Below are 23,203 nucleotides of genomic sequence, written 5' to 3'. Positions count from 1 at the left end.
TGAAGGAAAGTCCTTAAGAGTAATCAATTCACTGCCAACTGGTAAACAAACACCCAAGGGCATGTGCTGCTCATGTATCAGAAACCATGACCAGCAGGAGGTTAAGAGCAAGATCCCAGCTCACACGACTCAGTGGATTTCTCAGCTGAAAAGGGTATACTCACTTTTCCAGCTCTGTGGTTTGGAGCACTCCCCATACCACAGCATACTGTGCCTTCAAGGCTGCACCATGCACACTGGGCCTAACTAAGCTGGCTTCAAAATAACCCTCCTGAAACAAACAAACTGGGCAGCACAGAAAGAAACATCTCAAAACAATCCTTGGAGCCAAAGCCGCTGCCATGAAACTGCACTGCCAGAGAGACACAGCACAGTCAAAGGGTGCAACAGAAATACTGTCAAGTCTGCGAAATACAAGGTAGAAGTTGAATCTTTCAAACCTGCTCACAAATGCCAAATCAAGAACAGCTCCCTGCTTTTCCTTCCCACTGAATTTTCTTCAAGCTGAATCACAGAACAAGGCTATGTGAGTCAATCCACACAGCGTCTATTCCTTTCCAAAATTCCAAATTCCTTTCCACTTTTGCCCCTTTATCCTTTCCTAACCTCCCCTTGTCCTCAGGCCTCTACTGTAATCATGGGCTTCCAAGAGAAGCTCCTGGACTGAGAGCTTCCCTCGGAGATTTTAGCCAGCATTGAGTGTAATGCCAAGACAAGCTCTTGCTCTGGAAGGCAAACAGGGCAGATATGGATTATACTGGGTGATTTAACCTGGCAATTTTATGCTGAGTTTAAATCTAGGAATAAGGAACCTCTTCCTTTCTGAGGAAAAAGTAAGGGTTTCATTAGAGTTCACATGTATACAGCTGTGTCCTCCTTCACCCCACCAGAGGAAAGCACTCATCTCCTTTGGTACAGGCTGCTGGAGTTATCGGGGTCCCCCAGGTCACTGCCAGCTGAGTGGGGACAGGTACAGAAAACACTCCTCTTCCTCATGTTCCTGTCAGGAAACACCACAACCCTGTGCCTGCAGAAGGCAGCTCAAGCCCTGGAAGGTAACTGGATGAGGCAGGCTCATGCTCAAGCCCAGCAGACCAGGGCCACTGAACATGCCAGGGCTACTATGAAATCAGCACAGTTGAGCACTTCCATGGTGGGCCAGTGTTATATCTCAATGGAACTAAACAATGAGATTAACAGGAAAAATCAGGGCAGAATGCAAGGAAATGTGTGTTTTGTGAGTGAATCACATGCCTCAATGCAAAAATGGAATAAAAGGGTTGAAGTAAAGAGAGAGCTGGGATAAATGCAGTACATTCCCTTATAGCTCCTCTGGGAAGGATATGTTCATCTGTAATCTGACTGCTTCTGAAAGTCAGAAATAGATTTTCCTTTCCAATTCCTGCCATTTATTACTGCTGATTTTTAAAAGCAATCTGCACATCTGATTTATAAGATGGCAGGTTCCCAGCACTTCTCATTTTCACTTCAGTGAGGAAGTGTTTCTCTTATGATAGGGATACAGAGTGACCCCAGGTGCTTTGTGTTCACATGTTTTACCTGAAATATTAGAACTGAAATATTAGAATCCCAAAACTTTTTAAAATCCATTTTTAAGTAATTGGTCAAATGGATAGAGCCAAAAACCAGCAGGTGCATCTCTCTTCTCACTTCAACAATCTGACATCTCCAGTCAAAATAATCAAAGCGGCTGCAGTTTGATCCTTCATCTTTCCTTTCAAGATGTTTTTTCCCTTGGCTTTTCTTTCAGTCACTGAAAAAGGATGACTTGCAGTTCAATAACACAAGTATATTTGCACAACAAAACTCAAACCATAGGGTGCATCCTTGCTTTCCATACCTGTCAAATGCAGATTTGTTCAAAATACTGAAAAAAAAAATCAGCGTTCAAACTGGATTCTGTATTCTAGATGTAAACAACAAATCATCTTGAAAATATGTATCTTTTCTGATAAGATTTCCAAAATGAGATTAAAGGGCAATCTCACTAACATCCATTTAACTCACATATTTACATACCAACAAGCAAGAGGAAGTCTTACTTCTAAGAATAATTAATGAGTTCTTATTTTAATGTCAGTTACGACAGGCAACCATTTGAATAAACTAAAAAAACTAATATAACAATTATAGTACACTAAAATTACCCAAATCTGGCCAGGGAGAATATGAAGAAAAGTAAAGCTGGAGATAGTTTTAAAAAAATATAAAAACAAGTGAAACCCTTGAATTCTCTGCAATAATATTAATCTTAATTTTCTGCACCATTGTACTGCTTGATATTGAATAACTTTTAAAATCACATATTGTTTGCAGGTCTTGCTAACAAATCAGATTTAAATGTCACCCTCTAGCTATTTAGCAAGGAGAAGAAAGCATTAAAAAAAATAAGTACAAAAAGCAGTATTTCAGTGATTACTATCTCACCTGAAGCTAGAGAACACCATTTGAAACTCTATGATTTCATATCAGATTCAATAGAAGTATTTGCTTGCTTGCTTACTTGTTATTAGAGCTGAATTTTTTAAATCAAGTAAGTAAAAATAAAACTAGATAGTTGTGAAAGTTACAGGACTAAAGCCCATTGGCAACATTTCCATGATAAAAATGAAAGAAGAAGGGTAATGGTTATCTATACTTTCACAAAGGATAATTGTCTGTTTCATCTCTGATGTTTTTTGGCAGCCTAAAATGCATGTCAGTATATATATTTTACCTCAAGACTGATTATTTTAGAGTATAAAATAGAGTTTTTATTTTATTTAATTTGCGAATACAACCCAGGTGGTTATGGAATCCTGGTTAATACACCAAGGAATGTTCAGGGCTTTCTGCAGGGTCCACAGGTGAAAGTTAGGGGGAGTTTTTTGCTCTAGGATAGACACTGGCTTTACACAGAATATAAAAAAAAAGATGGCAGGAATACATCCAGCAACAAGCCAGAACACAAGCAGAAAAACATCAGTGGGACCTCTCTGAATCTTCATTTTCAAGTAATTTCTCTAATAGGCTGAATTACGCAGAATCTAGACACTCTTCATTGTTCAAGCTGAGTTTTGCACTTAAAATGTTCCCAACGTGGGAACACAGAGCATCCTTCTCCCAGGTATTACAGGATTACTTTGAGTTCCTACTTACTTTTTTTTAAGTTTTATACAACCAGTGACTAGTTTATGTAACTAATATTAAAATTTCCAAAGGAAACACTTTAAAATTGGCATCTAATGTCAGTCTAATTTTGTATCAAAGCACTCTAATGCTACCTATAGTTAGAACTCCTTGGCATCTTGCATGTAATTTTATAAAACAAGTTGCAATTATGATAAAAAAGAGATTATTTTTGAAGCTACCTTCCATTTTTTTCTGCTTATATATATATATATAGCCAAAACTATAGATACTTACAGGTTTTTTTCTTCTTTCTTCCTATTTTTGGGAGGTTTGGCTAGTGAGAAACAAGGGGATTCAGATCATTGCCAGAGACTCAAGAACTGTCTAGAGGTTTGTTTTTCACTGAAGATGACAAGTACTTCCCTGCATAATAATACACATCAGCCAGGTGTCTGCTCCAAAGGAAATTAGGTTAGCTCCTGAACTGGTTGGAAAACAGTCCCCTTAGCACAGCAAGCAGAAAGCACAGGGCTTTGTTGTCCAAACAAGTTTTTTCTCCAAGGCAATGTGCCACATCATGTGTGCCAGTGTGAACTGGGGCACCTCTGCAAGGTGAGACACTCGTTGCCTGCACTGAAGTCCTTACTCCAACTCATTCCTGCTTCCAAAAACCCTGTGACAGTCCACTACCAGCTCTGATCACAGGATAACTTTGTTCTCTGACAAAACCTTTGCATTTTTTCACAGGTTAATACTTTGGTACAACAGTTCTCCCTGTATACAAACCAACCATTTTACAACAGGAAGCTGTACAGCTGTAGAATATAAATGGCCAGTTCAAGTCACCAGAGATTGTTATGTAATACATGCAGCCATCTAACCAAAGGTATATTCATATACACTCAGGGATGTGGATATATATAATGCATACATATACATGTACAAGCCCACACAGCTATAACAGCATGTGCATGTCTTCCTTTAAAAATTCCTTTATGCTTCTGTTTACAGAGTCACAGGATGTTCAGAGTGGGAAGGGATCCACAATGATCTTAAGTAAATAGCCCATTATTAGCACCATGCTCCAACCAACTTAACTGATCTCAGGGTCAGAGGTCCAGAACCACAGACATTTACACTCAAACATCACACACACTGTAGTTACCTTTAGCAATGGCTCATGCCCTGAAATCCTACCTTCCCTTCTACATTTAAATCATTATTCCCTTTTAAGTAGAAAAATCATATGTTAACCATTAAACAACCCATGGCATCTAATAGGTGGAGCAGCTGCTGATAAAAATGAAGTTCTGGATTACAGCGTCGTGGATTACATTATTGTCTTGGGTGTTGGAAAAAGTAAATCAGACCCTATAAACCTCAAGAAAGTTAATGAACTGGGTCATATGTTTCTTAAGTGGAAATTACTTTGATTAGAGCAACCAGCAGCATCTACCTCTATCTGGTACGAGTGAAACTGCTCACCATGGTACCAGCCTGAGCAGCCTGTAAGGACATACCTTAATTCCTCCTTTCCTATGCCACGCTCACTTCCCACCAGTCACAGAGAACATCCCCAAGGCCAGTTCTCATCCTCTTGTATGATTCCTGTGACACTCAGCATCTTCTGCTGACCCCCACACTTGCATCTGGCTCAACACCCAGGCCCATGAGTCACCACCCCCCAGCCACAGGGAGGGCTGGCCTGAGCACACTGTATCTGCAGCTTGGCTCAGCAGCCACAGGTGGGATGCAGGCCCAGGAGGGTTCAGGAATCTCTGCTGTGACCTGTGCAGTACCAGCCTGCAGCAGAGGCTGACAGCTCACTGGCTGGGCACGCCAGAGACCTGTGGGACAAGGAGCAGAAAAACATCCAGGTGAGGATGTTTGCTCCTGGCTTACAATACCTACTTTAGTTAAAATACTTCCTTCACACTGCTCTCAATAAAGAAGTTCTTTAGTTCTAGAAAAGTACCACTGGCACTGCTGCCCTTTATGTGGTAATTTAACCATACAGAACAAAGACATCTCACCAAGGCAGCAGGTTCATGTGAAAGGAGCAGGTGAAAGAGCAGGCAGAAGAGCTGTGGTTGTCCTCAGAACTTCGAAATGCCATCTCAGTATTGAGTCCCTTCCTTGGAGACAATTTATATTTATCTCTTCCCCTTATTATGTGAAGAAAGCCAGGATACTAAAGTATCGACAGCTAAGTATATAAATGTAGGCTGTGTCAATATCTCTGCACTCTTGTTTTTTTTAATCAAACCCAGGAAGCAGAAGAAATGCTACTTAGGAAATATATTTCATCACTCTAATCATGGTATGAATGGGAGATGATAGATGTCTTCTAATTAGAGATGGTGCTGCTTCTGGGAGATTTGATTCCAGGTTATGTGAGATTCCACTGCATGAAAGAATTCTAGCCCCCAACAATGCATTTCAATGGTAAGAAGGGATAAACTGTTCAGGGAAATATCCCATATAACAGCAGGCAGTAGTGTAGAACAAGTACATATACTTCAATTGATGACAAAACAAAATACACAAGAAAAAACTATAGGTCACAGAGAGTATAAAGAAAGCTGTTTTACATCTCAGTGTTACCCTCCTAAGAAAAAGCAGTGGCAATTAATGAAGAAAATGAAGTAAAAGAATATCTGTAACCTGATTTGAGCAGATCCAGTAACGCAGAACTCGTTTGCAGCTAAGCAACAACCAGATTTGCAACTGTACTTTGGGATCAACAACTCATTCCTTTTCCAGCTAGACCACTGTGCCAGCTCTCACATGATCCCAGCAACTACGACACACAACATTAGTGATCTAAATGATTACATGCAATAAAAATATTCATAAACAAAAGGGCAAATGAGAAGAAATCAATGAGAAAAATATTACCATACACAACAGCTAACAGTGCTATCCTGTGTTGCTATAGCTTTGTGCGCTGTTCAGCACCATGACTTTCTGGTAATTGAGAGAAAATAGAAAAAATGTCCATGAGGGAACAAGATGACATAATATAAGGATGAACATCAAGGAGATGGGCGCTTCTGGCTTGTCAAAGATGCTACTGCAGCTTCAGTAGACATACCTCAACTGGCTTTGCAGCTGCCTGCTAGCAGCATGGGGTCATTCTGAGGCTGTGAAACCTGCCTGAGAGTGAATAAATACTCAAATAACTAGTCTTGGCACACTGCACTGGATAATTACATCTGACAATCTTTTTCATGCCCTCAGCCTCACAGAGCTATGTAGGCATTATCCCAGCCAGCCACACATTTCAAAGCTGTGGTCCCCAAACCATGCATGGAGGCAATGCATTACCATTTAAGACATTGCATTATTACTCACAGTCACAAGCCATCACCACTACTACAGCACAAATCAAAAAAAGCAAAATGTGACAGCTTGTATCATTGCCTCAGACCCAGAAAAGGGACATTTAGTATCAAAATTTCAGTGGTTCACCATCTTAACATAAAAATTATTTTAACAGCATTTAAAACTAGAACTACATCTATTTCAAATTTTTACAAGCTCCTAAAAGGATGCTAGCAGTGGAGCATTAGGTGGAGTGCAAACAAAGCAGAGTTGAAGGGAATTGAGATTTCCTCTTATGAATACAATTACTGACTTCTCAAAGACCATGATCTGATTTTGACAGTCATTTAAGAAGTTTTAAGACCACAAGATGTTGAAAGCAATCCTTAACAGAGAACAAAGAGTTGTGCCTTAGTCCCAGGTGAGAAACAGAACCTGAATTATTAACTGGCATTTTCAGTACCCAATCTACTAGAAATAACTGAAAAAAAAATATATTCTAAAATGCCAAAAATATTCTATAGATCTCTGTTGAAACTGCTTCTGAATAAGGAGCTCTAAAGGCATGGGGGGAAGAAAAGCAAAATAAAAAATCTAAAGAGACTCGAATAAAGAAGCTACTTTTGCAGAAGAGAAGTTTACAGAACATCTGACTAATTATATCTCAGTCAAAAACTAGATTCAAAACACACGAAGTACTTGTGGCAAAAGAAATCAATGGAATATTTGAATTAATTTTACCAGCACTGGAGAAGGCAAAAAATCCCTGAAGTCCCCTTTCTCATGTCCAAACTTTAGCTCTATTAGTACTGCATAGTAAGTTCTTATCATTACTTGTACTTCAGTTTTCCTTTACTCTCATCCCTCTAACTTGGTGCAATATTTTAAGGAATATTTAATTGAATACTTGCAAGGAATGGACAAAAACCCCACTTTACTTACTATAATTTATTTTGAATCATCATCCTTCAACAACAAAAAAGGGTTTTTTGACTGTAGAAATGACAATTTTTTTAATTATTAGTGCTAAACACAATTTAATTTTTTTTTTTTTTTGGATTGTCAATGATGAAGATTCATGTTTTTGTTGAAATAGGAAACTCAGCAAAATAGTACCAGAAGCCCTTAGATTTGTATACTATTAGCATACCCTACCTGGCCACAACACAGGTCCTCTCTCTTTATCCTAGATACAGCACATGCTATGGTCTGTGAGGAGGGCACTGAGGAAATTCTCAATTTCATGATCTTTTTTTTCCTATATAAAACCAACCAAACAAAAACAACAACAACAACAAAATCCCAACCTTTCTGCATTTTTATTGCTAAACTATTCTAATCAAGAGCATTTCATCTCAGCTTCGAGTTTAACAGCTTCACTTGAGACCTGTTTCCCTCAGGAGTAGATGCTGGCCTGCAGGTAGCCCCATCAGCTGCCTTCTAAATTTCTGTCCCTGGGTGACTCCGAACACGCGCCCGTGGCCCCACCTTCCTTACAGTAAGTCACATGCCAAAGTGAGTCAGCAAAATATGCTTAACCATTTTCCAGAGAAGCAATGCTTGTATTAAATAAAGAAATAAATAAAAGTGGCCAGAATGTGCATTTCCTTACAAGCTTTTTTTGCTTTTATTTTCCCTGTTTGGATAGGTAGCAGAGATACATTCCAGCTTCATGTCCCACAAACACTTAGATGCTATAAAAATCCAAATTTAAAAATCTTAAAATCGTTCTAACAATTTGGCATTGTGTTCTCTATCACTATATTTTTATCTTCAGTTTAAGGTGTTTTCCCTAGCTGTAATAAAGGAAAATGAATGTCATTTAACTGTTTTCATTAACTGCGTGACACAGTTCAATAGTTTTTTATCTACCCTTAATTCACTATCATTTTTCCTCCACCACTACATTATTCATGTATGTCACCCTCTTCTAATTCCTGTGACAAATACATTTGTAATGATTTTATTTAGGATCAACACTTCCTCTCACAAGGAGAAAAGGCAGAAGTTAAAGCAGCTGTGTCACTTGGCTGTGCCTGGAAGTCGGTCAGGGCAGAGATGAGGCAGCCGTGGGGAGCAGGCAGAAAACCTGCAGCCCGTGGCAAACAGGTCTGGGGGCTGACAGCAGCCAGGAGGCACCACCAGCAGCCACGGCTTCATTAATTTTACTGTCTTTCAGGGAGGTGAAGGACTGAACCACCAATAAAGGCAGAAAACCACACCCTGTCATATTTTACATCTACCGAGTTAGGCTTAATTTAAACACATTTTTAAGCACTTATTTCAAACAATAGCACCAATTGTACACAATATTTTATTTAACAGTATTAATTTAAATATTAAACAAGACTAAATATTACACTGTTAGAGCCTCTACATAAAATTATTTCCATACGTTACATCCTGAAATGACTTTTAACATTTGACTAGAGAAACAAAAATGTTAATCTAATTCCAATCTTAATCTATTTTAAAGAAAAAAATATTTAAATAACTAATTTTGTGTTTTCTGTGACTGGAATAACCATTGTTACAGCAGGTTGATTGGTTTTGGCAGTGCCTTTACTACTTTGACTGTTCACAAGTTGTCTTACAGTTTCAGACGGTGTCAGACCTAGAGACTATATTTCATGCCAGCTGGAGTGGGAACATTGGTTTTATGTATAGAAATACAGCTTTTAGAAGTCAAGGTCTGCTAGCAGTTTCTCTACAAACTACAATGGCAGCTGTGCTAGAGGTCATGAATATTACATAAGGGCTGTCCATGTATTTAAGCCAGCATCAGTAAGCCAAATTCCCATAGCAACAATCACATAGATTTACTCATTGCTAAGGGATGCCTCAGTTCAGCAGTAAGCACTGCACTGCTACCCTGGTTAGTCTGCAAGATACTAACTAGTACTCCAACTCTTCTTTTAAAGGTTGTGCATTTACTGATAAAATTCAAAGCTTCACCTGAATTTTAGGGCATCCCTTATCATCTTTCTCAGGAGCAAAAAAACATCAAACTAGCAAAACCCACCCCTGACAAAACTGAAACTGTTGACTATAATCAGCAATCTCTGAGATACAAGGCTGAAGGGGAGAAGTGAGCTACTTCTGTTAGTTTCTGCTACACTGATCCCAGAACAGCAAGATACAACTTCAAAGAGATGTTCAGCATCTCCTACACTTGGCACATTCCAGCAGCTCATTAAAAAGCTGCTGTAGAAGCTTTTATTAAGTATCAGTTAACAATTACATTTAAAAAAAAAAAAAACATTTTTGGCTTCACTATTCAGGTTTCCTGGCCTGATGAAGATGTCTGCTTGTGCATTATAGCTCTATTATTTAGGGAGCTGGTCCTCCAACACAATCAGCTACAGAGCTCAGGGATCTGGACTCACAGATTTCTGAAGAGCCCTTGCAAAACAGGTGGCATAAATGGGCACCAGTAAAGCTGACAGTGGAGAATTAAATGGAATAGGAGATGGAAAGGAGAGAAACAATTAAAAAAAAAAAAAAAAAAAAGAAGAAAAAAAAAAAAAAAACCAAGGCAAAATGGAGGAGGGGACTCAGAGAGAAAGTGGGGGAAAAAATGTAGATCAGGTAGATCTAAGGGGGGATCTCAATGGTGTATTTAAATATATTAGGAAAAAAACACAGATTTTGGGAAACAGTAATACATCTAAACCTGGCAGGTAGCATACAAAAGAAAAAAAAAAAAGAAAAACTGGAATGAAGTGATAAATTAATGATAATAAATGAGCCCAGTTTTAACAGGTACAGTATTATTAAAAGATGTAGCACAGATGAAAGAGAAACAAGCCCATCACTTTCACTGCTAAAACCTTCACGGTCCTAAACACATTTCATGGAAAATACATAAACACACAACAAAAACCTAAAGCTCATTTAGTGTTTTCTTACTACATTGTCACTATCTGCCGGGAGTATGAAGAGAGGCGAAAACTGAAGACCTACAGCAAATGACTCATGGGGTCACTTAACACACAAACTGTAAAGAAAGTCAGTGAAGTCTTTAGGAAGAAAACACCCTTGTAACAGATTCTCCCTGTTTACATATGACTTGTAGGGACTGATCCCTCATTCAAGGGGGATGAACAGGATGTTTGAGGGCTGATTTTTGACACTGTAAAAGCATTATGTGCCCTGGCAATCCATGAGCAAACTTTTAGAAACATCTTCAGTAAGAATTCATAGCATTGACCCCTATACACTGCAACCAATGCTTATATTTAATTAAAGAAGAAATGCACACATTTAAATAAGAATGTTCTGAAATACAGAAGTCAATCAAGTGCCTGTTACAGAAAACTAAAGCTAAGTGGTTTTTCATAGAGCATACATTTTCAGCTGCTGTCTGGAATGTTTATAAGAGATCTAATCTATATGTTAACACATTAAAAACATTTTATCACTAATGGATGAGATTACAAAGAATCACGGAATGGTTTGAGTTAGAATGGATTTTAAGAATCATCCAATTTCAACCCCTGCTTTAAAGCTGAGCATTTTATGAGTTTGTAACATGAAACAACACCTTACCTTTGCTTTTTCCAGCTGTGCCTGGGCCTGTCGCTCTGCCTCTCTCCGCACTGCTTCCCTATCTTCTTCCAGAGATACATCTGAATCAGATGGACGGCTGGTGTAGGAGTCCGCCGAACCCTGCCAAAGAAAAGGAAAAATAATGTCACAAGTTCCTGTGATTTTTATTTTTTTTATAAAACAGTAGAAGTGGTTATATACCTTGCCTTTTCTCTTACTTCTGTATCCCTGAAAAGTGACTAACTGTACAAAAAGGAAATTTACTTAGTAGAAATTATGTCTAGGTTAATGTTTTCTTCTGGAAACTTTCAAAAAGTGCAGGTGTCTTCTCCAGTGTTTTACTTCCTGGCCTGTCTCTGCACTCTTATTTGTGTGCTTTTCAGCAAGCAAAGCCAGTTTCTCTGGAGACTTACAGCACTGGTGCAGTGCAGGGCTGAAGGACACACAGCAGCTTCGAGGATGGCTCCACAAAAATTAGAACTCTAAACAGTGACAGAAATAGCAGGCAAACAGACTTTCTATAATCAACATGCAAATTTAGTATCAATAATTACCAGTACACAATATCAGTGCTAAGAGATTTAACCTCTGCTATGCATTTTTATTTTAGAGCAGCCTCTTTACCTGACACACTTTCCCCATCAGAACAGCAAATGGCTCATATCCATCTCTGCCCCTCAGCAAAACATGCAAATGACCACAAATCAACTTCCAACTAATAAAATCCGTCTGGACTCAACACATGTCCCTGTATCACCACAATGGAAGCAGCCACAATGCCAGAAAAGCTCTATAAATAATGACAGCTCTGCTTTTTCTCTGCATCTCCCTGCATACAAAATAGAATTCTGGTAATTCAATCAGAATGAAAACAACTGTCCTCTCCTCAATGCCTGTTTTCCTCTTCCTCTTAGCAATCCATACAATATAAGGTGATAAGGAAAATGCAGGGCTTACACAGATATCAGAATTCTTCAGACGTCCTCCTTTGGCTCTTTTCAGAAGCCTGATCCAGGTGGCCTTCATTAGCCAGACAGCTCAGTTAGTGTCCACAGCTGCAGCGCCCGGCACTGATCTCATAAAACATGTGCACACTGAGCACTGCAGAATCACAGCTCCTTTCCTATCCATGCTCTGCTCTGAGAGCCTTCCTTCTCTTCCCTCTGCCTTTCAAGCTTCCAGCCTCACTGTTTCCAAGTATTCTACTGCAATTAAATTCTCAAATTTTCTCATGCCAGTAGGAAAAAGGAAAAAAAAAAAAATTCAAAAAAACTTCCAAAAATCCACACCACCTCCAAAAAATCTCAACTTCAATGATAAAAACATAAAATAAAACCAGCTTCGGAAATATTGTGAGAGATGCTTCAGCTGATCATAAACTGAGATCGATCACAGAAAAATACCTAGGGCTTTTTCCTCTCTGTTTTGGGGGGTGGATTTGGCTGTTAAAAATAGTGCTTGTAAAAGAACCTTTTAAAATCCTGTGCAAAATGTATTCAGTGACATTTGCAAGTGCAAAGTTCATTTCATCTCTTCCTAGATTGGCTGGGGGTGGGGTAACAGGCTGTTCATACCACTGGGCATGCTCCATATGTGCAGCCTTTTACGCAGATGCTCACATCACACCGGGCTGTTAGCCTATGCCAAATTGCCATTTTACATCTCAAGGGTAAACAGCTGGAAAAACGCGAGGTCCCTGTGAAACTGGAAGAGCTGGTAGAGTGTCTCGTTCCCGTCATGGGTGTCTGCTGCCAGCCACGTTTCCCTTGGATGCTTGCTTCTGTCACGGAGTGCTGCCCTCCACTGAAAAGAACTGAGCTCCACTCACAGCTCCCTTACAGACACCAAAAATATGCCTGTTGAGTGGGAATTTAACCCCGTGGTTACTGCGTATATTTGTTCTGACATTAGCAGAGGAAAGGAGCAAAGAATAACTGCAACATACCACGTAACACATAAATATTAGATCCTAACGTGACAAAAGCCAAACAATATCTTAAATTTCACTATTCTGCTTTTAGAGAATCACCCTCTACCTTGTAATTAATACAAGAGTGACATGCTAAGGCAGGTTTTCCTATTTACTGATGGATGTGCAACAGGCTGGGTGAAAAAGATCACTGTAGCTGACTGCAGTGCCTGCCTTTGATATCAATTCAGATTTACAAGAAAAACAGCAAATAGAGACTACAGCTGAGAACAGTGGTCATGCACATGCTGCAGTATGTCAGCATATCCCAGGAAGGATCAAATCCCTGCCATGACTTCTGTCTGTATAACAATGAAATTGCCCATCACAAGTGATGCAGCACCCTACATTTCACCATTATTAGAGCAACAACAGTTGTCACTAAACTCACTGTTCTAAATAAAGCTACTTTTTAACTTTACAAATGCTTTATTTTTTTTTATCTCCTGAAGCCTGTAATAGTCACAGAATATAATTGAATAAGCTGTCTTTGAACTGACATAAAGAAAATTATTCTCCAAGGAATGTTTTGCTTTTCAGGAGTTCAGATACATCTGCTAAGTTACGGTGATTGTTTTAAAAAAAAAAAAAGTCTCCTGAGCTAGAGAAATAGCAGCAGAAATCAAAATAAAATACACTCAAAGTTTATTGCATTTTTAAAAATATCTTGTCTGTTAAGAAAATATACAGAGGCCCTGTAACCCCCTCAAAGCCTGTCAAATTTTGCTGCTCTTTAAAATTTCCCTTTGCCACAACTTCTGACACAGCTGCCAATGGAAATAGTGGGAAAAGATGAGCACCAACAAGCAGACAGAAGGTTAGTGTAGTGTTTAAATCCAGTTATGGTTGACATACCAGTGACCTGTGGCCAAAACCACTGACGTTATCACAGCACTAATGAAAGCTGGGATTGTGATGAGCTCCCCCAGAGTCCCAGCCCCAGGACACTCTGTGGTCCCTCAACACTCCTTGGAAAGGGCACATCCAAGTCCTTCTCCCCAGCACTGCAGCTCCTTGGTGCCACTCTGCTGATATGAGGAATGGTGCCGTAAACCAACCCCGAACCAACACTACCTTTAAGAGGAAAACAAACAAAGCAGCCATTAAGCCTGACAGGAGCCCATAGACAGTGTGGGTGTTTGCCCCCTACAGCACTTCTATGGTGAACACTCAATATTTGACACTGACCAAGCTTCATAGCATCACTTTTATTGCCCTTCATTCTGCTGTCCACAAGGGATGCTACCTAACTGGTACTCTCCCTATTAAAAAATCATGAAGCATAGTAACATAATTCTTATCTCCTCTAAGGGGGCAAAATATCTTTTGGATGAGGCTAAAATTGCTAAAATTTGAATTTCATCTTCTCAGCCACAGTGCTGACCACCATGACAGCATTTACAGTGCTAGTCATGTCTTGTGTTGGCCACAGTCCCAAGACACAACCAAAAAATCGGAGTGATTCCATTTATTTTAATTACATTGACAAATTGCATGATTCAAACTCAGTATTGTATTTATTTTCCCCATGGTACAGACACAATCATGTAAATTTTCTGTGGAAAGGGGAAGCTTCTTTGCTTTTTGAATATGGAAAAAACTCACAGCTGAACAATACAGGAAAAAGAGGAGCATAACATTGCATTTAATTAATTGTGTAAATATCTGAGTATTTTTATATGAGCTAAGAATGCATTCAATCACGTTAAGATTAAAAAAAAACAACAAACAACTATACAAAAACTATGACAAAACTATAATAGAAATGTCTTGACTATTTAAAAAAAAAGATCCTGACAAGTCCATGTGCATTGTCCGTTCATGACAACCAAGGAAACTGCATTTCCTCTCTGGGTTAGTGAAGTTTTTTTGGGTTACTCTGGAGAACAGTAAAAATCTTTTCCCAAGAGCTTCTGATATTCAATCTTTGTGAAATTCTTCATGTCTCCATCTTCTTCCATTGCAATATGGAAGAGCTGCAGTAATATCTGTATGTAATATATGTTACTGCAGCCCCAATTCCTCATTTTTCATGGGAAACTCTCTAATAATAAAGTAAGATAATTCATGTTAATAATTTATCTATTTATTCTTCTTTTTATGTTATTTCTTACTTTGCAGGTTTACAGGCCCAGTTTGTTTGAAAAATAAATTCCTGTTTTAATAACATGCTTGAAAAATATTTCCCACTTATCTTACCACTCTTTATATTAGAGTAGCTTCCATGAGCTATTCCTATAGTGCAAACTCATACTTTTCACACTGGAGTGGCCATATGTGATCATATTTGAGCTCCTTTTACTTCAAGACCATAAATGTCTGATGTTTTTAGTATTGCAGAAGTGCATCACCTTTAGGAGACTGGGTCTCTCAAGTAAAAGGGGCTTTTAAAAATTATTTCTGTCTACTTGCAGATAGAAACTATTTAGATAAATTCAGTAGTGCCTCTAAATCTCTTCTTTTTCTCTTTAGTTTCCTGTGCCCATGCTTAACTTCCATCAGTACAGTTGGACCTTAGGTCCAGATCCTGACCCATAAATTCTCACTGGGTTAATGCAGCCACCACTACTCTCACCAGTTCAATCGTGGCCTTTATATAGTGCTCTTCCCATAAAGAATAAAAACAATCTGAGTACCATGACTAACTTCAACAGGGTAATCCAGTTAGGAATTAGATATCATTAGAACAGATCATCTTCCAGATTACTGAAAATTCTCAAGTAATTATCTACTTAGAAAGATAAACCAAGTTCCTTCAAGTAACAATTTTTCACATTATTATTTATTAGATGAAGGCATGAAGCAGTAAGTAAACATGCATTGAGATTTTACATATGACTAACCCTAACCCCTGAACAGGAAATACATATGACTGCACATGTATATAAACCCCCTTAATTTACAGCAGTGGGGACTTCGCTGAGATGTATTTTTCATCTTTTCATTTATTTGATGCTATTGAGACTTTCAAATCCAAAAGGAGAAATGTCTTTATGTCTTCATTTGATTTATACTTTAAATATGGAAAGTTTAGGTCTCACTGTGCCAATAAAAGGAAAAAAATCACTTCAATGTTGAGAATTTATAAAGAGATATTGCTTATGTTCTTATCCTACGGCAGTAGTAAGAATGGCATCACACATCCCACTAGGACATGATTTGAGATAGTATATTATGTCCTTGTGATGCACAACTCCTTCTTGTTTGCTATGAACTACAGTAAAGAAAAAGAGTTATTTCCATAAAATGTTAATTTCTCTTAAAATCTTTTAAAATTATTTCAGAACAAAGGCAAAATGTGAAATGGCAAAGTTTAGTGTGAAGTGAAACTGCTGACATTGGCACATCATAACTTGCCAAGGAATATAGATTGTTGTTTCATCCTAAACTGATCAACCTGAAAAATATAAGCTAGAGTCAGAAGTCAGAAACTTTCCCACAAATGAGCAGCACCAAGAGTAGAGGGGACCTCAGTTTGGCAGAGGGACCATAGATGGTGAACGTGAAAATTTCTTATCCATGAAGTTTTTTCCAGATGTCTAAACAATATGATTATTTTGAATTATGTTGAAGAAAACACAAAAAGCTGCTCTGAGAATGCTATATAAATTATATGATTATTAATTATTTGAGGGTAGAATTTATAGAAAGACCAAATTTAATTAAATTAATTTTTTGCAAGGTATATTTGAAGTGTATAACAAACTGTAAAAATACATTTTAGCAAAGGAAAAAGGAGAGTCCATGTTTTCATTAAGGCACTATCAAACAGGAATTGTTAATTCCTTGTGTCTGGGTCAGGGATGCTTTCCAACCTGGCAAAGTCTAGTCCCGATGTCCTCCCTGGTTCTTGGCATGCGCCCTGCAGTGCAGTGCCACAAAATTTACATGTAAATAGACAATTAATGTCCAAGGAGGGTGACCAGCTCCTACAGTAGGCATTGAAATACTCTGCTATGTTTGCATACGAAAACCAAACCAAACGTTGATAAGAATGTTTTTGTTGTTCTTTGCTAATGTGGCATCTACAGCCATGAGGGATGTTCAAATCGAAGGACTGAAATTTCAGAACAGCTGGGAGCTTCAGGGTGGCAATGTGATTAAAAAGAAGATTATATAGGAAATCAGTCTTCTCTTTACCCTTAACATGACTTTGGCAAGCTTGATGGCAGCATCCAGCTCACCATTAACTGGCTTGGAAGGTGTTAATCAAATCAACAGTTGCCTGAAAGAAGAGTTTTTTAAAACAGCTCTTAGGTGTGCAGAAAACTAGATTTTGGCATTCAGGACCCAGGTAAACAGCTGTACCAGGTACTTTATCAGGAAAAATCAAAACAACAAAACCAAAATAACCCCCCACACTAAGCAAACCCACACATCTGCACTCACATTTCATGATATTAGCCTATATGTTTGCTTCTGTGTTGTTTCACTAAGAAAAAGCGTATCTTTTTCTATTTTTCACTAAGAAAAAGGGTAGGTATTTTTAGAGGAATGATGGTCTTTTCAGGGAGACTCCTCAGAAAATCCTGAAAATATGCAAAAAGGAAGCTGCAGAGCTCAACCTAGTTAGCAAACAAATAGAGCCCTCATAGTCAGAGCTAAACTTTTCCCAAATCTGTGGGATGCTCTGGTGTGTTAGTTTACCTGTTTTTTTTCAAAAACCATCTAAGATGGAAAACTCCTTGAGACCATATTGTGCTTGGCACTGCACAGTCACAAAGTGAATGACAAACATGGCCTGACCGAGCTTGCAATCTAAAGGCTGAGAGAAAATGAGCAGAAAAAACCAACAAAGGTGTAACAAAGGGATCAAGGTAGCAATGCAATAGAAAATAAAGCCGTTTTAAATATTCGATACCAGCATTATGACTCATCCCTTGCATAACGACAGTGGGTTGTTCTTTAAGTAAGTTTCGTATATGCATTATGGTAGAGATTAGTTCTGTGAAAGCCTCTGAAGGAGGATAATCTGGTAGCTCTGTGTATTCTGACAGAGAGACTCACATTTATGGAAAAAGAGAAAGGGCTTTTCAGGAAGAGGGCAATGATAGAAATAAAAGGCGGTTTTCCAATTCATTAAAAGAAAAAACCTATATCAATAATATAATCACATCATTGGAAACTTTAAAAAATGAAACAAAAAAATCCCCAAATTAAAGGAAAAGAAATCAAATTTGATGTTTTGAGACAATTAATTGGCTCTAGAGAATGGCACTAAACTAGTAATGATTTTGAGCTATGGAGAAAAGTCAGAGTGATGACAGAACTAAGATGTTGCCGGTGGAATGACTTGGAGACAGGTGTCAATGGAAGAAAAATATACCAAGGAAATGATTGCAAGCAGCATGAACCTAAATCATCTCACTTTTGTCCCAGACTGTCAGCACACTCATGGATATTAACACAGATTGATTGTCTCATGGTAACTTTGAAAACTCTGGTAACTCGATTATATGTTTAAGACCTTGAGTAAAGCTAAATCAGACTTCTTAGTAACAATAAGCTGACCTGTGGTGCTGTTTACTGGGGCAGAAAGGGCTTAAAAATTAAAGGTTTTAAGGAAAAATGGAAATATAACTTTTGACTTATATTATTTAGCTGCAAATATCACGAAGGAAGGATTTTAAATTGCAGAAAGACAACTCAAAAAAAATTAGAATACAAAACGCTGTGTGTTAATATAAGAACACAGACAGAAAGGCAAAGATTGGGTCAGCTATGAAATTAAAAGTGGACAATAAAAAAGAGGAAAAATGGAAAACACATCTGGGATGTCAACAAGAAAACAGAAAGCTGGAAAAGGAAAGAATTTGCAGGAAAGCATGGCAACCATCATCCCAATTTGTCTCAGCTCAGTTAAAAGTGCCAATTTAGATTCTGTGTTCCAGATCGTCAGTATATTTTTATCTGGGATTTTGGTTCAAGTCATTAAGATTTTCTGCATACTTAAAAATAGCTTCCTTGAAAATTCAACATGAAATTCTGTTACCAGTGGAGAATTCTGAAGGGAAAAAAAAAAAAAAAAAAAAAAAAAACAAACCAAAAAACACCTATTTTCCTTGAATTTTATTTTTTATCTCCATACATACACGCCCTACCTGGTTTTCAAATCTAGCATTTTTAATCTACTCTAGATAAAAATTTGAAGGTTTGGGGGGTTGATTTCTTGTTTGTTTTTTACCTTATTAAAAATGGTGATGTTTAGCACATACAATGAACTCTTATGTATTTTACTATTTCACAGAATCATGAAACATCCTGGGTTGAAAGGGACCCACAAGGATCAGCAAGTCCAACTCTTGGTCCTGCAAGGGACCATTCCCAAGAATCACACCATTTGTTTGTGAGCATTTTCCAAACTCTTGAACTCTCTCAGGCTTGGTGCTGTGACCACTTCCCTGGGGAGCTGTTCCGGTGCCCAACCATCCTCTGGGTGAAGGAGCTTTTCCTGCTATCCAGCCTGAATTTCCTTGACTCAGCTTCAGGTTATTCCCTTGGGTCCTGTCACTGGACACGACAGAGAAAAGATCAGTATCTGCCCCTCTGCTTCCTCTTACGAGGAAATTATAATTTTAATTGCAGTGAGGTCTCCCCTCAGTGTCCTCTGGGCTGAACAGACCAAGTGACTTCAGCTTCTCCTCATACTGCTTCCCTTTCAGACCCTTCACCATCTTTGTTGCCCTCCTTTGGAAGCGCTCTAACAGCTTAATGTCTTTTTTATATTTTGGATTCAATACTGCCCCCAGCACTGGAGGTGAGGCTGCCCCAGAGCAGAGCAGAGCAGAGCAGGACAATCCCCTCCCTTGCCCGGCTGTGCCTGATGTCCCCCAGGACAGGGTTGGCCCTTCTGGCTGCCAGGGCACTGCTGGCTCATGTTCAGCTTGCCATGGACCAGGACCCTCAGGCCCCTTTCCATGGCACTGCTTTCCAGCATCTCATTCCCCAGCCTGTCTCTAGATCTAGGTCTGTCCAATCCCAGGTATGGAATCCAGCACTTTCCCTTGCTGAACTTCACATGGTTGGTAATTTCTCGTCCTTTAATTTATTAACACCTCTCTGCAGGTTATTTCTGCCTGCAAGGGAGCCAACAGCTCATCCCAATTTAGTGTCATCACCAAACTTATTCAGTAGATCAGGATGTCCTGGGTCCAAGTCATTTATGAAGAGGTTGAAGAGCACAGGGCTGATGATATGGAGCCCTGTGGAACCCCACTAGTGACAGGTCACCAGTCTGAGTCACCCCAGTCACTGTAACCCTTTGTGCCTGACCCATGAGCCAGTTGCTCACCCATCCCATGATGTGTTTATCCAGCTGTGAGCTGGACATCTTGTGCACCTGGGAGAGACGGCATTGAAAGCTTTACTGACACCCAAAAAGATTCCATCAGCTGGTTCCCCTTGATCAACTGAGTGGATTATATTGTCATAACAGGAAAATAAGTCTGCCAAGCAGGACCTTCCCCTCAAGAAGTGGTCTGGCTATGATCAACAATGTGTTGCCTTTCAGGTAGTTTTCAGTAACTCCCAGAACAATATTCACCATAATTTTACCAGTCACTGAAGTGAGACTGACAGGCCTGTGATTTTCAGGGTCATCCCTCTTGCCCTTCTTGAAAACTGGGATGTTTTCCAGCTTCCAGTCAACTGAGACCTCTCCAGATCACCAAGACTGTTCAAAAATCATTGAGAAAGTTCTTGCCATCAGCCAGCTCATTGAGTTCTTGGATGAATTTCATCAAGCCCCACAGACTAAGAGGCAGCAAATCCTGGACAAATTTGGAGCTGACTGGGAGTTTATCATTCTCAGAGTCATGGTCCATCCATGCTCAGGGCTCTGTGACCCCCAGAGTCAATGTTGAAGCAAAGAAAGCATTAAACATCTCTGCTTTTCCTGTCCCTGTTTGTGAGGCAGCCATATTCATCAAGTAACGGGTCAAAGTTATTACTGGATTGCATCTTTAAAGCTACCACAATAGTGGGTAGCTTCAACTCTAACTGAGCTTCAGCTGCATGAGCTTTCTCCCTACAAGTGGTGAGCACCATCTCTGTAGTCATTCCATGCCACCCGACCTTTCTTCCACTCGCTTTTTCTGCCTTAGCTCCAGAAGAAGATCCTACTCAGCCAAGCCAGCCATCTGCCTTGCCTGCTGGACCACTGGCATTTTGAAACTGCCTGCTCCTGTGCCCTTAGGAGGTGGTGCCAAAAGAGCAACCAGCACTGATGGACCCTAACAACTCCTCTTCAGCAACGTTTTCTCAGGGAACTTTATTCACCAGTTCCCTGAGCAGCCTGAAGTCTGATCTCCTCATATCCAGCATATCTAGGATTGAAGCTTTGCTGGCAGTTTTCCTCCTGTCACCAGAGATTTTAAAGTCAATTGCTTCATGGTCTCTGTCACCAAAAAGGCCACCAACTACCACTTCATGAGATCCTCTCCTTAACAAGAATCAAATCAAGGAGCGCATCTTTCCCAGCAGCTCTCTTAATACCTGTACCATGAATTTATCATCCAGATGTTTTAAGAATCTTCTGAACCTGTTTTTGCTAGCTTTGTAGTGATCCCAATTAACACTTGGCAAGTTGAAGTCCCCCACAAGGACAAGGATGGTTGATTTAGAACTCTCTCTTAATTCCTTAAAGAATAATTCATCAGTGTCACCATCCCAGCTGAGTGCCCTATGGAAGACCCCCACAATGATATCTGCTTTGTTTGTTTGTCCTTTAAACCTTACCGAGGGGCTCTTAACTGTGCCAATGACAACTTCAAGTTCCAGCACTCAAAATTTGTCAGCTTTCAAAGGTGACAACTGTTTTTATACATATTTTTGCTTGCTACCCTTCATTTTTATACCATAAATACAGTTTTTTTCTGTTTAAATAACTATGTTTTTTGCCATCTCTTAATGAATTAGTCTGACAATCATACTCTCCGAAGAAACTAATCATACACTAGTTGTCTACTGATAAGTCTATTTTCCAGATCATCTGCCACTGAAATTCTGATTTTCTAGTCTTGTTCTCTTGTTAACAACATTCAGTGACTTTCATGACACGGAACACTGCCATTTGCTTAGCACTTAGATTAGGAGAGGTTTTCTTACCAAAACCTTTGTTAAACTAGGGTATGAAGACTAAGGAATTAATTAAATTTCCCTCACCCAGGCTCATTGAAGCCTCAAGCCCTTAAAACAAAGGTTCATTGGTGATTCAGCCCAGGTATCTCTTGCAGACACAATGACCCCTTAAGCATCTGCAGCCTTCCTCTCTTTGATACTGCCAGAAACACCAAGTGAGGAGTTTTGCATTGCCTGGCATCGTTTATTTCAGCATATAAACATGACAAAAAATACACACATCCTCATCAATGGGCTGAATCTAAGCCCAGTTTCGAGAGTGTCAAAGCCACATAAATGGCCACCTGAGTCAAGACCTGAAACATGTTGTGGTTAGACCTTTGTTTCAGTCTTCATCCTCATAGACTCCTTGAAAAATACCAGGACTGTTTCTTTATACCCATTACCTATCCACCAGGTCTAGCATAAAACAAAGCAAACTACTTGGGATTTTACCATGAGGATGAGGCTTCTTTTTCACTATTTACACATTACAATTACTCTCATCTGATTTCAAGAATACAACAGTCTGGAATACTTTACATGAATGAAAATGTCTCTGGAAAGGCCTTTTGTCCCTCTTGTCTATCACCTATCAAAATAATCTTGAAAAATTCTATTTCTACACAGTGTGTTTTCACAGTTTTTGTTCTAAACCAAAAATACATGAGTTAATGTATAGATTACACGATGCCAACTGTTCACATCCATTGGCTCATTTAGATTTGTCTCTAAAAGCCACCTGACCTAGTGCATCCACACAGAGTGGATGAAGGTATCAAACTAAAGGAAGCACTACACGCCTGCTTCTCCCATCCCAATCTACACGGCTGTCACTGCTTGCACAGCTCCACCAACTGTCCTCTGAAAGAAGCAAAGTGAGACAGTTTGTGATTCTGAGCCTGCTCATTTTTAGAGCACTATTCTCACTATTCTTTGCTAAGAAATAAGACTGAAACCTCTGTATGTTACTGTCCCTGTTTTTCATCTGCAATGCAATGCAAGAATGTGAAGAGAATATACAATACTTGTTTACAACAAAAAATAGTAAAGTAATTATTGTATAATATAGAAAATTGAATAAACCTAAATGTATGTTCTCACAGATAAAAC

At 39.1% G+C, this 23,203-nt stretch overlaps 1 protein-coding gene across 1 annotated transcript in view; it reads right to left on the bottom strand.

Annotated features, from left to right (window-relative positions):
- Positions 1 to 8,503: 8,503 nt before the first annotated feature.
- LOC310923450 (voltage-dependent L-type calcium channel subunit beta-2-like) overlaps positions 8,504 to 23,203 on the bottom strand; it is a gene marked incomplete at its 3' end in the record, with an annotated part of 174,260 nt that continues 159,560 nt past the window's right edge. Inside the window, exons 3-4 of the mRNA XM_083885449.1 lie at positions 11,005 to 11,124; positions 8,504 to 8,647 (exon numbers count right to left, since the gene is read on the bottom strand). Coding sequence (XP_083741575.1) covers positions 8,504 to 8,647; positions 11,005 to 11,124 — 264 coding nt within the window. The remainder of the gene's footprint in view (positions 8,648 to 11,004; positions 11,125 to 23,203) is intronic.

This window comes from Zosterops lateralis (assembly GCF_965231275.1).
Source record: "Zosterops lateralis genome assembly, contig: HAP1_HAP1_SCAFFOLD_56, whole genome shotgun sequence".
NCBI classification, from domain to species: domain Eukaryota; kingdom Metazoa; phylum Chordata; class Aves; order Passeriformes; family Zosteropidae; genus Zosterops; species Zosterops lateralis.
Note: the sequence above shows the minus strand (reverse complement) of the source record. Positions and strands in the feature narration are given on the sequence as shown.